This window comes from Tachysurus fulvidraco, chromosome 21 (genome assembly GCF_022655615.1).
Source record: "Tachysurus fulvidraco isolate hzauxx_2018 chromosome 21, HZAU_PFXX_2.0, whole genome shotgun sequence".
NCBI classification, from domain to species: domain Eukaryota; kingdom Metazoa; phylum Chordata; class Actinopteri; order Siluriformes; family Bagridae; genus Tachysurus; species Tachysurus fulvidraco.
In genome coordinates, this window is record NC_062538.1 from 14,722,409 (window position 1) to 14,737,865 (window position 15,457).

Here is a 15,457-nt window from a genome sequence, read left to right on the forward strand (position 1 = left end):
TATAAAGCATACCTAAGATAACAAACCACTAAATATTTCAAGCCATATGAAGAAAAGCAAAATGCAATATTCACAACAAATTACACAAAAACAAATTTAGGATTTTAATACAATTTTCTCCCAATATGATCATTTGCCAGCTCCCACTCACAATTCAGCTCTTCCATAGCAACTAGGGAGGATGAAGGCTAAAACATGCTGCCTCTAATACATGTGACACCGGCCAACACATCTTTTTGAACCACAATTCCTTCTATATTACAAGGCAGCATAACATATTCAGGAAATTGCTAAACCTTCCACATACATGAGTTCAGAGACAGCCAAGATTGGCTAGTGTTGCACTGAATGACAAAGAAGAAAGTAATGGCATCCCTAATATATCTATTCCCATCCTTTTGGGTGCAGCACTTCTAATGTGATATTGTGGGTGGAAGGGCAATGATTGGGGCCAATTGGCTCATTTAGAAGACAAAGCAAAATCGAACCGGACAGACAAACAAACCCCCACACACCTGTTTTCTTTAAAAACACTCCCGAACAATCTGAGGTCTCCAGCTAAGGCATCCTAGAAGTTAAAAGAACAAGAAAACATAATGGGGAGGTGAACAGCAACAGGGAAATGAATCAGACCAGAGGAAGTTAACCATTATACTGTAATTACAAAGGCAAAAACCTTCTGGGTCTAAAGAGGCCGTTAAGTGAGGCATTATGTGATTACTAACCAACCAACTATTTTTAATGAGAAATATTACAAACATCCACATAATAAGTCTTTACAAGGAAATTTAGTTTTGCTTTGCCTGTCATGTAATGAATGTTTTTTTTTTGTTGTTGCCTTGTTTGATCTGCTATCTGCTAATGTTGATTTGCTCGTGCCCTCAATTTAGTATGTTTCATGTATGTAAAGTATTTTGTAAAGTATTTAAGCAACAACTAATTCAAGACTGCTAGGTACACTGGCTGTTGACTGAATCTGTCAGCCTGAAAAAATGTGTCTTTGGAGCTTGTATTTACATTTGATCACCTCTTGCAGTTCCTGTAGTAGTACAGGACTGTAGTAGTAACTGTCATGTCAAAAAGGTTTTTGTACAAGGCTATCGCTTTCAGAGATTAGTGGAGCTCCTTAACCATGTCTTATGCCTGAAAATATGGCAGTTTATCCATTATCTCTCATGACTCCTCCCTGTAGTCACGAAGGAACTGTGTTTATCACTTTAGCACATCTGTCAGAGCCATGCCTGCGCCAGGCTCAGTGGCACCAAACAGGAAGTGAAGAGATTTGAATACTTCCTGGAGTGGGAACTAAGTTATTTCTTCATCATCCTCAACTGAGGATGAGAAAAATATGGGATCAGACATTGCCCCTTTCACCCCCACATTAAAGCTCATTTGATTAATTTGAAATATAGAAAATTGGTTGGTCATGTCCTTATAACGCTAACGAAAAAGTTATATATATAATTTTAAAGATTCTTTTCTTTACTTTTTTGGAGCACACTAAAACATGGGCTAAATGTCAAGAAAATAAATATAGTGCCTCAAAATCAAGACTTTAATTTCAAAACAATCTGGCCAATATTAAAATATTTTATTTGGCCCCTTGGTCCATTGCATCCAAATAAAGCATGGGGTCCACATTTTGGATGGTGATTAAAATTAGAGGATGATATTTCACTTTAAATATATAATGATATATAGTATAACTGGACGTTATCTAATACCAAACAAAGAAAGATTTATACAGTGCTAATGTAAGTCTTTAAAACATATTGTAGGTTTATTACCAGATTGTGGTTCTCCACAGCTGGAGAGGATTTTGATCTGAAGTGATGAGAAACAGGACGGTCTTGATTGCGATCCAAGAGGTCCTCAGCAGAAGCTGATTTCCCTGAGCTTCTGGCTGGAACAGCTCTTTCAAAAAATTCATCCAAGCTATGTCTAACAGGAGCACTGGGGAAGTGAGCGAAGGTTGGACCTGCAACATGGCTTGTAATGGCTCTCTTTGCTTGCCTTTCTGGTTTCTGTGGTTCTGCACTCTGTGGTACAAAAGCAGACTGATAGACATCAGATTGACTCTGAGTTTGGGTGTTCCTGTTGGGGTGCAAGGGATATTGTGCATTGGCTGTAAAAGTAAAAGACTGGCGGTTAACATCAGAGAAACCCTCTCGTCCTGGCTCCTGAATAGAGCACACACTGGTGGTGGAGGTGCGACTTTGTGAATCCATAGACAAACAAGAATTCGATTGCATGAAGGCACTATGAGGACGATGAGGCCGTCCATCCATCCGCCGACCAGTCTTGCGTTCAACATAATCAGCCAAAGCATCTTGCTGCATCTGCTTTAACTCAGGTCTTAAGGTGGCCAATTTAGTACCTGCATTACGAGTAGCTACAAGTTCAAACATCCTTCGTCGATCTGCAACACTTGTCTCAGGAAGCTGGAATTGCAGTGGTACCTTCTTTTGAAATAAGCCAGAGTCTTTATCAGAAGTTCCAACCTCATGAATGTTCTCTGGCTCAGAATATGACATTTTCTTTTGTTCCATGGTCAATCGTTTCCGTCCACATATTCGCATAACTGAAGGGCCTACAGGAGGGACTCTTGGAAGCTCAGGAGCATTCGTCTTGTCTGGTAACTCAGCTGGAATAACATGCCGTTCTTTAGGAGTGTGTGGAGAGGTGGTGGGTTTTGGGCACATATTGGATTCCTTCCTATTCAGGGACATGTGCTTCACAGGCACAGGAGGAGGGTTTATGCTTAAGTCTCTTCTTCGAAATGAAGTGGATCTCAGCACCTTAGACTGAGCATCCTTGATGCTATCTCTATATGCTCGAGTAAAGGTGGGGTCAGGAACTGTCCCTAAGGTGTCCTGATGGTCTTCTTTCCATTGGATGTCTTTATTGTTTTCCTCAAGATGAAAAGTGCTCTTACTCCTATGAATATCTTTGCCATTTTCCTCATTAAGTTGAAAAGAACTTTTGCTTCTGTGTAGGTCATGTGGTTTCCTATGCTGAGCTTGGCCAGCGCTCACATACCTTGACTGCATATCCTGTGATGATTCTGCATTTCCTTCATGGCTGGTACTCCAACTTCTCAGTTGAGGGACATACTCTTTTTGCAGATCCTTCAGTCCAGACATGGACCTCTTGGCACTTTGGGTATCCTGACTTGGATAAATTGAAGAGCTGTAATTGGAGAGGCTGTGGCAGTGGCTGTGACTGTGACTGCGCGGTTTGGTCTGCTGTCTTTCAAAATGACTGACTTTCTCCATTACTGACATTCGACGCTCACTTTGGGGGCTGCACTGGCTAGTAGTGCTGTGCGGGCTAGAACATCTCTGGACCTCTGCTAGTGCATTCTCAAGTCGGGTTAATGGATGGTCCAGATCTTGGTCCCTCTGTTGACAGGTGCTGGATTCATTGTGGAACCTTCCTGAATTGTTGATTCTCTGATCACTTTTCTGAGGTTGAACATGTTCCTGTAAAACTTCACATGCTGCAAAAGATGGTTGTGGATGGACATTTTGTTCTTGACATCTACTTGGCTCTTCCTCTCTAGAATGTCTGTAGGCTTCCATAGTATCCATCCCATGTGAGTACCTGGGTTTCTCTTGCCGTTGCTGAACTGGAGTGTAAGGGTCCTTTCTTTCCTGGCCTATGGACATCATTAGTGGCTTGAACCCCTGTGTTTGGGGATGAGATCTGTTATAGCCACATTTGGTTTGTGCATCATCTTTCACCTGGGTTGGTTGTTTAGGTTGTGGGAAACCAGAAATCTGGACAGAGCTGGAGTAGGGTGCAATGCTTTGGTATCCATTTTCTGCTGCCATCCTAACACCAGAGTCTGCTCCTCCAGTGTGTTCTTTCTGAGGAATTGGTTTGCTCTCCTTGGCAAGTGCTGGGTACACACTACTAGAGTTAGGGTTTGTAGTTGGTATCTGTGCAAAATGGGGCTCTGGCAGTGGAACAGGGTAGATGCCAGTAGGCAGCATGGCTGATCCAGGTTGTGATAAAGGTGGAAGGCTTTGTTTGGGTTTAATTGTTGGGCTACTCTCAGGACTCTTTTCAATTACTGTGTGAAGTTGACCCTCTGTTCCAAATGATGATTTTCCTGATGCCACAGAGCCACTGGAGTGATGCCAAAAACCCTTGTGAAGAGCCCGCAAAGACCGAGCCTGCTCAAGACTGGACCATGAACTGGGCCGCTCATGGTGTTTGGTGGCTGCATAGCTATCACTACGTAAGGGAGGTGAGGGTACCCCCTTCAGGCTTTCATAAGAGTTGCCATTGTGTGTTTGGCCCCATCCTGGTCCCGCACTGTGACGATGTGATGTGACTGTACCACATGCACTGCTTCCACTGCTACTGCTACTGCCACTGGTACTGTTGGAACGGTGACAAACCCTGCCCTGTATGCTTCCACTTCTAGACTGTGCTTTGGTCTCATTAGCTTTTAGGATTGCTGCAGAAAGGACCTCATGCTCTGCAGACATGCCCTGTTGAGAGTCATAGACAGTGCGGACATAGCAAATACCTGCTTGATGCATGTCCTCTGCAGTTCTATGTTGAGGAACACTGTCCATGGAATATGAGCGCTCCTTGCTGAATGATGGCCCAGCTGCAAGGTATTCTGGAATACTTGAGCTGGTAGAGAAGGAACTGTATGCAGAATCACGTTTGCTATGCAAATGGTCAATGCTATTGGAGGATTTGGAGACCGACAGCTGATTGCAGGAACTGTAAGTAGGATGCGAATGATCTAGGCTGTCCATACTTCCCCTTGAACTGTACTGGTCTGGACTTTTCCTTAGAAATCCTGCATCATAACCTGACAGGTCTGTGGTGGAGGCACTGTGATAAAAAATAAATAGTACAGCTAAGTTTTGTATGGTATATTTGGTACATAAGGAAAATGTAAATATACAATATAGAAGAACATTTAATGGTGCTCTACAAGTTAAAATTTTAATGCATATACTTATCAATAAATCAATATGTTTGTAATTTTTAAATTAACATACACAGCCAAATAATTTACACTTAAAGGTCATGCAGAACAGAAGTATCATGAGGTGACCGGCCAGAAAAAGTTGACCAGAGTGCAATAGCTCTGGTTATTAACATGTTATTGGAATCACTTACAATCTTCTTGGAAAAATGGACAGTGCTAGTACTATCCTTTGTGTTCATTTTGGTTAAATTAATGATTGCTTTTGACTTGGATCAACATGAAAGAGAGTAATTTGGATCCTGTTTAGAGATAATAAAATGGGATATCTTTAAACAAGGTGGTATTATTTTCATTCTTTGGGTGTAATATGAGTTTCCTTTGAGGACTATACAGATATTCACATGTTGAAATTTAAACAATAACAGTGCCATTAACAGTGGATACATTTACTTTTCTTTTTTTTAATGTTTTAACATTGATTTATCTCTGACCTGGCATGGTAGCTTTGGTGCCAGGGAGCCCCCATGGCACCCTGGGATATCTGCATCATGCTGTCAGAGTCCAGAGGGCCCTCACCAAGTTTAGTGGAGTGCCAGGAATGGGGACGGGACCCAGGCTCACTGCTCCTGCAACAGAGACAGAAATGAATACAGTTGCCAGAGGACAAAGCAGAAGGGGACAAGGCAACACAGTGCACTGATGTACATGTCTAAATTGTTTGATTCTTACACATATACTATCATTAAAACATTTTACCTTTTTTACCAAAATTTAACCTTGATTTTTTTTTCTTTGTTAAAATATTATGCTGGCACCCTTAATCTCTAAATATATTGTAGTTAATTAATGTTGACCATACTTTTATTTAATTACATTTCATTTGGAAGTAGTACATAATGAAATAAAAAATATTCTCCATTTTACTTTGACAGAAAGCAAGTCAAGCAAACTTTCATGCAGAGAGCTCAAAACACCTGCTCTAGTATATTTTTTCTAGCATATTTCTAAGTTCCTAAAAAATTAGCAGTATTTCACAGGTCTGAAAAGCTCTGATCTAAAGTCATATGATGTAATGTTGCTTCTGAGACAAATACGGGATTTCCAAAACAAATGCTCATTTAATGTATTTTTCATGTCTCATCAAGCTGGCTGAGGCAAGAATGTGAAAATTTCCTTAAAAATTCTTATACATTCCTATAACTTTAAAGCTATGCAGAAACAGACATTTCAAAGATAAACAAGGCAAAGAAATGCCATTTATACACACAACATTTGACTGACCAGAGACTCTACTGAATTTTTTATGCCTCCAGGGATGCATCCAAATGTTGTTTTGCTAAATGCAAGAGAAATGTGGAATTGGCTCTCTATCAAAAATAGTAAAACATCAAACAAACTTGCACAAATGAAAAGAAATTTCTCCCACGGAGCATCTTCAAAGATACTAATCTGTAACTGTAGCATTAGATCTATCTTTAACTGTGAACCTCTACCACTAAAGACATCCTGGACTGAGAATTTAGACTGTTTATGGAAGAATAAAATAACTGATAAACACAATAAGTTGGCCATGATCTGCATTTTTGCTCAGCACACATACACATATACACACAAAAAACACACAGATTGGAAAATGCCGAACTGATGCTAGTCCTGATGCTACTGTAGTCTGTGGCCTGTAAGGTATATTGTATAATATTGTATAATATATAGTATATTGTACCTAGAAAGCAGCATATGTTTTATCGGGTCTAAAATGGTTATATAAAGTGGGTTTTAACTGATTGTCCTACATGTTTATCAATGAATAAATAATAGATTAAAAATTATAATAAATTAATAAATTATAACTGTAAAAAATGACACTGTAGAAAACTAACAATAAAAATACAGGAATGGTAATAAACCGAGATTTAGTGCTGATCTTCTGACTAGACACAGGACACTTAAAACTGGGTGGGTAAACAGGAAATGGTCTTGTCTACATACATAGGAAGAACCAAGCAGTTATCTCATCATGACCGAATAATGACTCTACATTTCTGACATTTTTGGTCTATAAAGTAATCACATTTCCACTTGTGGGTTTCAGAAAAAGGCTAAACACCTGAAGGGGGTTTTGCTTTAGTGCAAAAAGTGCTTTTTTTAATCATAAAGTGCATGTAACAGAGAAAGATGAAAATGTTCTGAAGACTTACATGTGGTGCAAAATTTACTGTTCATTACAAACCACTAACACTAAATACTCTCACACTTACTGACATATCCTGTTCAAGTTCACAGGGTGATGCAGGAATACACCCGAAATAGGACACCAGTCCATCACCAAACACACATTCACACACTCATTCACAACAGAAGGCAATTTTATCTGAGCTATTCCACATAGTTGACTTGTATACTTGTACACTTCTGACTTGTAAGATTCAAAAACTGAAATAACTCTCACTTAAAAACTGCAATGAATTAATATTTAACTAACTTAAATTGTTGTGGTGACTCAATGCATAGAGTTATAGCAAGGATGGCTATGTGTTCAAATCCTGGCACTTCCAAACTGCTATGGTTGGGTCCTTAATAAGAACCCATAACCTTACTTTTAGTATTCTGCATCAAAAGTAAGAGAAAAAATACTGGACTGTGTGTTATTTTATACTATGTAAGTTATTATAGCTGCTCCCTGTTCAGTGTCACTACAGCGGACCAGCCGATACACATATTTGACTTTTTGGCACAGGTTTTACACCATATTCCTGTCCTAATGCAACTTTTTCAGTGGTGGGGATAGTTCCTGCCTGGGAATTAAACCTGGGTCACAATGGAAAAAAGCACAGGAACCTGCTGCTGGACCTCCAGGGAAATGTAAGATAATTTACTGTAACATTTAATTCATTCCTTTAAAAACACTGCAGACACTGATACCTCAATCTCGATAGTTTCCTGCTTTACATTTAGCTAGCCTTGTTTAAAAGCATTGACCAAAAAAAAATCAAATGTACTGGAGTATGTGTTATTTAATATATTTTACCAGAACCAAAAAAACGCTTTCTGACAGATTTTTTTTAAAGGTATGTTTATATTGCCATGTTTTTGGGAAGTAGGAGGAAACCGGCAAACCGAGAGGAACCTCACATGGGAAAAGTTCACAAAAACTCCACAAAGATTAAAACCATCAAACAGGGGGCCCTGGAGCTATGAGGAAGGAACACTACCTGTTAAACCGAACACTAAAGACTACTTCAATGATTATATGTTGTAATTTCATAAATAACAACACACATTAAACAAGATCTAATCAAACCATAATGTGAACACCTTGTAAATGAAACATAGAATTGAAAATTTATTAGAAGGAATAAAAAATGATAAACTTGAACATCATCTATGCTACCTAAATATATAATAAATCAACATTGCCAGTTTCAGGAATTCATCAATGCTGTGGTATAAAAAAAAGAACAATACAATAGTCACAGACCTCTGTGCCAGAAAAATGGGGTACAATTGCCCCTGATGTCCCTACTTACTGTCATCCAGCAATGCTGCTACAATTACACACACCATTCTAGGAACTGTTACCTGGACGTGAACCTAAGAACCTTGGAGATGAGACTGTTAACACCCGTCTCTGCCGGCAGCTTGCACAGTGCTCCATCAGACCTGCCAAGCTCAGACCTCTTCTGCTTTTTTCGCAGTTTCCTGCGGTAAAATGAACCGAGCAGCTCCATTCTCTCCTTCTCTGCTGAGCTCTGGTGCTGAAATGGCGGAGAACAAGCAGTTCCCAGTGTTGACCAATGTGAAGATGCTTACCATCATTCAAACATGCAATTAAACACCATTACGATGCAATTAAGCATCATTATGGACCAGTAAACATCCGGCCTCCCTGGAACTAACCCTAAGAATGCACAGAGAGGATAAGGGAGAGAGAAACCGCAAGCGAAAGGGGGCTCAAGAGAAAAAATAAATACATGTAAATGAAAATTGATAATGAAAATAGATTTTGATTTTGGAAGTCAACACTAACACGATAGCATGCGCAAACACACAAGGGTAGTCTGTGTTTTCATCTCTCTGTCTGTCTTCTGTGTTCTTTTTCTCTCTTTATACTGTATCTTCATCTATCATTCAACATATGACCCCAGTGTGAATTCATAGGACAGATCACACCCTGAAGGTGGAACAGCCACTGAAAGGGCCTTGTCTGTGGCATCATGCCTGGTGTGTATCTCAGCTTCATTAACTGACAAGTGACAAGGATTTCAGATGATTATTGCCAATGGGGAGTGACAGCCATGGTGCCTGGTGACACACCCACACACACACACACACACACACACACACAGTCTGGAGTAGGAATCTCATCACCTCTCTTTCGGCTTTGACACAATGACTACAGATTTCTGTGCACCTCAATGCTACGTTTCCTGGGAGACTTCAAGATTTTACCCTTGAAAACACAAACCCTCCAAATGTAAGCTGAGCCCCAGGAATGCAGAAGATCTGATACACACACAGACACAAATATACGCACACACACACACTGCTCAAAAAGGCCTAATCTTGCTTTCCACATGTCTGTTTTGTCTTCTGTCTAATGCTTTCTCTCTTGCCACCACCCTCCTTAATTCCCTCTGTCCTCTGTGGTCAAGCTATAACAGGGTGTGTCCGAGTGCCAAACCTTTATCTGAGCTTGGAGAAACTTTGCTCCTAAATCTGTTTTATCTGAGAAAACCGAAACATGAGTGAAGATTAGACAGAAGGAGGGAGAAGGAGAGAGCAGGACAGATGGGATGAGGACAGAGAGAATGTTCAGATACAGTCTGCCTGTATCTGTAGGAGAGATATGATCTGCATTTCCACTGCACTGTTGTGGACTCACAACTAACATCCTCACACTTTTCCCTGGTCAACTTCTGACCTTTGAATCTTTCAACCAATTCTGCAATAGAGTCAAACTTTTATTTACTAATGTGCTAGGATGTTTGGTATATAAGAGGGGTCTATGGCTTGTGTGTGTGTAACCTGTCAGCCATATCATTTTCTGTTAGTGTATGTGTATGTTTCAGTGTAATAAAATGTCATGTCCATTCTGGATTTTAATGATCTATGATAATGTCTGTCTGTCAATGTTTATAATCTGTTATATAGGAACAGTAATAACATTTACCTGTCCACATACATTAGATGCAACAAACCCTTGTAGTCTTTCCACTCATTTAAAACACAGAGAAATTATTTTAATTACATACTCCGGATAATTGCTAAGGTGAGCCATGATACAGCACCGCTGCAGAAGAGCGGGATAAGGGCCATGCTCAAGGGCCCAACAGGGTCAGCTTGGCAGTATGGGGCTTGAGCCATCAACCTTCTGACCATTGAGCCATCACTTCAAATTGGACTTAAAAAATAAGATGAAACTCCAGATGGAAAATATCCTAGGGCCTATATTATATAAATTCTCTGCAAAATACGTGGCCGATTCAGTGAGGTTTTAAAGAAGAGCTTGTTCTCGATTTTCTTTAAGATTTCCTTAAACTCCATTTGTCAGAACCATGAACACACAAAGGCCCTGAACACACAATATCCTACAAGCATGGCCACTCCAGACTACAATCCCCAGGAATCCCACCAGAGGTTTCATTCATCACCAGACATTTAACCACACACCAGCTCACAATTACACTTGCACCTACAGTATATGAACAGCCCATTAACATTTAGCCAGTTGTAAGTAACGCTCAGTTTGTGTTTTCCATGCTGATATGATCAAATCTTCTTGCTATTTGTTCTGGCCTGGTTTTGATTGTTTTCCCGTCTGTCTATTTACATGTGTGTTTTACCTTGTGTGTCCTGTTCCCTCAACACGTGATGTTACGGGCTGTCTGTCGGTTCTGTGTTTTTTTTTTGTTGTTCTTTCCCGCTCTCTCTTTGCTCCGCTATCTGTCTCCTCAGATCCCTGCCATTGGACACCTTTTCTGTCAATCCTGATTACCCTATGTGACGTCGCTCGCCGATTCTCCAATCACCGCCTGATTCCACCTATTTAAACCTGCCACCATTCATTCATGGTTTTGGTTCGCTCGTGTTCCGGTTGAACTTGACCCTGCTGTGTTAACGTGTGCTGATTTGTTCGTTGCATTGTGTTTTTCTGTTGTATGTCCTACTGTTCATATAACCCAACTCGTTAGTCACTCGTTCTGCGTCTGTATGTTAGTGTTCGTTCGCCCTGTGTGTGACACTGTGTATATTGGGGAAAGTGGACAGGTAAATACGTCACGTGACATACATTGTGCAACACGTAGGTACTCATTTCTGTATTAGACACATTAGGTTAGGAGCATGTGCCACCCTCTGTACGTTTTGTTTGGGTAGGTAGTGTAGGTTAGTTAGGGCGTCGTTCGACGCTGAAGATCTGTCTCATTACTTTTCCTTTGTAGTTTAGGATAGAGGGTTAATTTCAAGGTAGAGTGGTTTTTGTTTTGCTTATTTCTTTGTTTTGGCACAGCTCGTGTCCCTTTCCCCCTTTGTGTCTTTTGTTATCTGTTTTTTTGTAAGTATTGTAAATATTGTAGATATTAGCTGTTCTTTCACTTGTCACCACCACTTGTATATAATATACACAGCTTTTGCCCTCTATTTTGTTGTCCTGGTTGTTGATTGCCACATACACGCCAAAGACGATCTAACCTTATCCTTTCATGTGTTGCATCCCATCCATACCCCTAAACACCTTCTGGGATCGTAACACGTGACCTTTGCTTGTGTTTTTACTTTGACTTTGTTTTGAATATTTTGGGTACTTCTGCCTTGATTTTTGTAACACTGTTAAATTACTTTTGCAATCAAATTAGCTGTGTGTCCTTTTTTTTTTTTTTTAGCTGTTGGCCACCTATGAACATGCTGACTTCAACCAGATGTGTCGTGAAATAATAAGTCTGGCAGAACAGTGTATGAGTTCTAAAAATATAATTGAGAATGGATTGTTGATGTTTTTGTATTAATTTACTCTGATTGCTGCTCTGACCCAGTAATCAACCCTTGAAAGAGTTCCCTTTTTAGGTTTGGAATCCTTTTAGATTTTTTGTGTACTTTTTACCACACAGCACAAGCTAACTAAAGTGTACATAGTGTAGTACATAGTCTCAGAAAAGAGCACCACTATCTCCAAGATTAAAGACTGCACACGGATGCACATTCTCTGAACATGACACAGCAAACACAAATAAATGTCTAGATTTCAGTGCTTGCTTTTAGAGATGGCTTTTAAATCAAAACTCCTGAAAGTCACAGTGAACATGGCCAACACACATACCAACACTGCTAAACTTGTGATTCTTCCTTTATTGGGACATTATTATTATTATTATACAACAACACTATTATAATCCTGGAGTGGAGATCAACAGTGACCGTCTCTCCCAGACTCCCACGAGGACTTCAGATCTTAATCTCCTTCTAATTACAGAGAGATTCTGTCACTACCATGCTATCCTGGTCCCAGAGGACACAAGAATGTAATGTCCCCAATGACAGACGACTTCCCAGGGTGGGGACAAGTCGAGGGAGGAGAGGAAACAGAATGAATTCAGGACATAATGTGTAGTCTGTGTTATGGGATGGGTAAAGGCGGTATGCATGGACTTCAGGAATGTACGGAAGACACTGGAGATGAACTGTGTGTGCACTTTATGTCGGTCTCCATGGTGTTAGCTGCTAGGAGGGACTGAAGGGGGGCAAAATTGGATAGTGTAAAAAGAGGGAGAGAAATGAATGGAGTCAAATGGAAAGACAAAGAGAGGTAAGAGATACAGAGAGAGGAACATGAATGATTCAGAGATCATGGATACGGTTTCTGAAACCACTACAGTGTTCATTTGGGCTGCTCGATTTCATTTAATCTGTTTAATCCCCTTTAACTTATAACAGCATGGGAGGTATACAAAAACAGTGTATTACATTGCATATTATACATTATAGTAGACTCACAGCACTAGCATAGAGAGAGCTGTAAAAGTAAAATTTTGTTTATAAAATAGAGGATATACAATACATTGTATGGACAAATGTTTTTGTCCTGCACACATCCCTGACTTTAAAAATACAATGCTTTTGTGGTAAATGGTCACATTTCCACAGATATCTTCCAAAATTTAGTGTAAAATCAAAAGATTTTGCCCATATAGTGTACAAGTTTAGTCAAATTAAATGTTATGTGCCCTGCATTTTAAATGTTAAAAAGAATTGAATGTTATGTTGGCTTCCAGGGGGCATGGAATCTCCCACCTTCTGCCCAGAGTCTCATGGGTGCATTGGTAGCTTCTCAATTAATAAAGTTTGTGGGAGATATATTATTATTATTTAATCATGCAGTAACAAACTCTTATGTAGTTATACAGAGTTTGCACCATTTTATAGGGTCAAGACTGACATTAGCAGGTCAGAGACAAGGACTAACCGAGACCAAGACCAAGCCTTAAATGGGTTTGAGGCCAAGTCAAGATCAAGTCCAAATGTTCAAAAACAATAACCATAAAATGCTTTTTAAAGTAAAGCCCATAAACCTTCAGCTAGCTGGATTTCCTGGTGCACTGCACCAATGGCTAAACTAGAATAAGGAATTATTTCTTGGCAAACTTTTTTGGCAAATCCTCAGTTGAGACCAAGACCATAAATAGCAAGACCAGTGCCTAAGACTGACATAAATCTAAGTACAAATGGCAACAAATACAGAAAATGTCTTAACACCAGGGTTATGCCTATGATTGGATATAAGTCCTACAGCCCTACCAGATCAATATAAAATATTTTCTTAAATGGTTGCATGAACACTGCTCACTGCATGACGCAAAACCCAAACCAAGTGCAAAATCACACCTAATTCTTATTACAACCCGTTAAATATGCAGCTCCCCCTGCTGGTAGCCCCTGGCATCACGGCAGCCTGTAATTTTAGAGAACCGGGGACGCAGGTAATCATCTAAATTTTCTAAGAAATAAATATTTATTGGTGAAACTGATACAATCAACCTGCCATTTGTTAATCAAGTCATCATGCTATCTATCATGCATACAAAATAAACACAGCTTTCAAAATGTTATCCCGATGAGGACAAACCCATAAATTAATAAACAAGTATTTCAAATATGACAAAAGAATTGCAGCCACATAAGTGGAGGACAGGCTTGTCTGTCTGCATATAGCCATAAAAAGGCCATTAAAGTTTTATTGCAGGTCACAGGGAAAGGATGTTTAAACACACACACACATGCACACACATGCACACACACACACACACACACACACACACACACACACACACACACACACACACACACACACACACACACACACACACACACACACACACACAGAGGACAAGGGCACTTTTTGTGTAGAAGGGATATTTGGGTTATTGAAGGAAACGTACTTTGTTGGTCTATAAAAGCTTTTTATGAAAGTGGTGTTTTTTTAAAACTCAAACAATTCACAAAAGGCTGTTTGGAAAATGAGCTTTTAAGTCTAGAGAGTAATGACGTGGCAGAAACAGCAGAACAATTCTAGAACCATCTCAACCCATTGCCATAGTGATGGCCCAGTCCTGAATTCCATGGGTAGGGGCACTGTGGAATCCAGCTGCTGAAGAATTTCCACCATGTGACCTTCGGATTGCCACCTTATTAGGACAAAAGATATTTAAAGAGCAGCCGCTAGCTGCTATATTTATGGCATGTGTGCAAGGTACCAAAGAAAGTATGCAAGAAATCAAGTATTTACATGTAGGGAATATGGATATCCTTCTTTGAAATGTGCATCATTTCTTGTTTCCTGTCATTGTAAAGGAAGATGCACTGACGTTAGAATTGTCCTTGTGTGTGTGAGACGAAACAAACTGAACAACTGAACCAAACAAACATAAATGTTGAGCTGTAACAGCTGAGCACAACAATCAGACTTCCTGCACAAAACAACAACCCACCAAAATTAATTGATTTCTTCACAAAATTGACATTGGGAGATGGAGGACTAGAAGGACAAGGATGGGGATACCCTGTATGACACACACCCACACACACACACGCACACACACCCACACACACACACGCACACACACACACACGCACACACACACACACGCACAACGGATAATTTAGAGATGGCAGCCTACAAGGCACGTCTCTGTACTCGAGGAGGACACCAGAGAAACCCCTGAAGCACAGGGACAACATACAAACTCCACACACACAGGGTCGATGAAGAATTTACCCCAAACCCCAAACAACAACTACACAACTCTAGCCACCTTGTACACACAAATAAAAATATAAATAGTATTTTAAACATATATAAATGTAAATCTGAAACGACATATAAGAATGGCATAAAGGTTTATATGAGTTCAGGCAGACCAGAGGTTATAGCAGCAGCCATCAGTTCCAGACTGAGGACAGAGGACGGAGGACAGAGTCCAGCACAGGTGTTTTCCCTGTTCAGAGAAAGAT

At 40.0% G+C, this 15,457-nt stretch overlaps 1 protein-coding gene across 9 annotated transcripts in view; it reads right to left on the bottom strand.

Moving 5' to 3' along the window:
- Window positions 1–15,457, bottom strand: part of shroom3 (shroom family member 3) — a 70,502-nt gene that overhangs the window by 14,525 nt on the left and 40,520 nt on the right. For 6 of the 9 annotated variants that reach the window (XM_027152871.2, XM_027152868.2, XM_027152870.2 and 3 more), the window contains 3 exons: window positions 5,446–5,580; window positions 1,788–4,854; window positions 516–568 (listed from right to left, as the gene is read on the bottom strand). In XM_027152871.2, the coding sequence (XP_027008672.2) occupies window positions 516–568; window positions 1,788–4,854; window positions 5,446–5,580 (3,255 nt within the window). Of the gene's footprint in view, window positions 1–515; window positions 569–1,787; window positions 4,855–5,445; window positions 5,581–8,533; window positions 8,710–15,457 lie in introns of all 9 variants that reach the window. The other 3 variants (XM_047805538.1, XM_047805537.1, XM_047805539.1) reach the window with 1 other exon arrangement.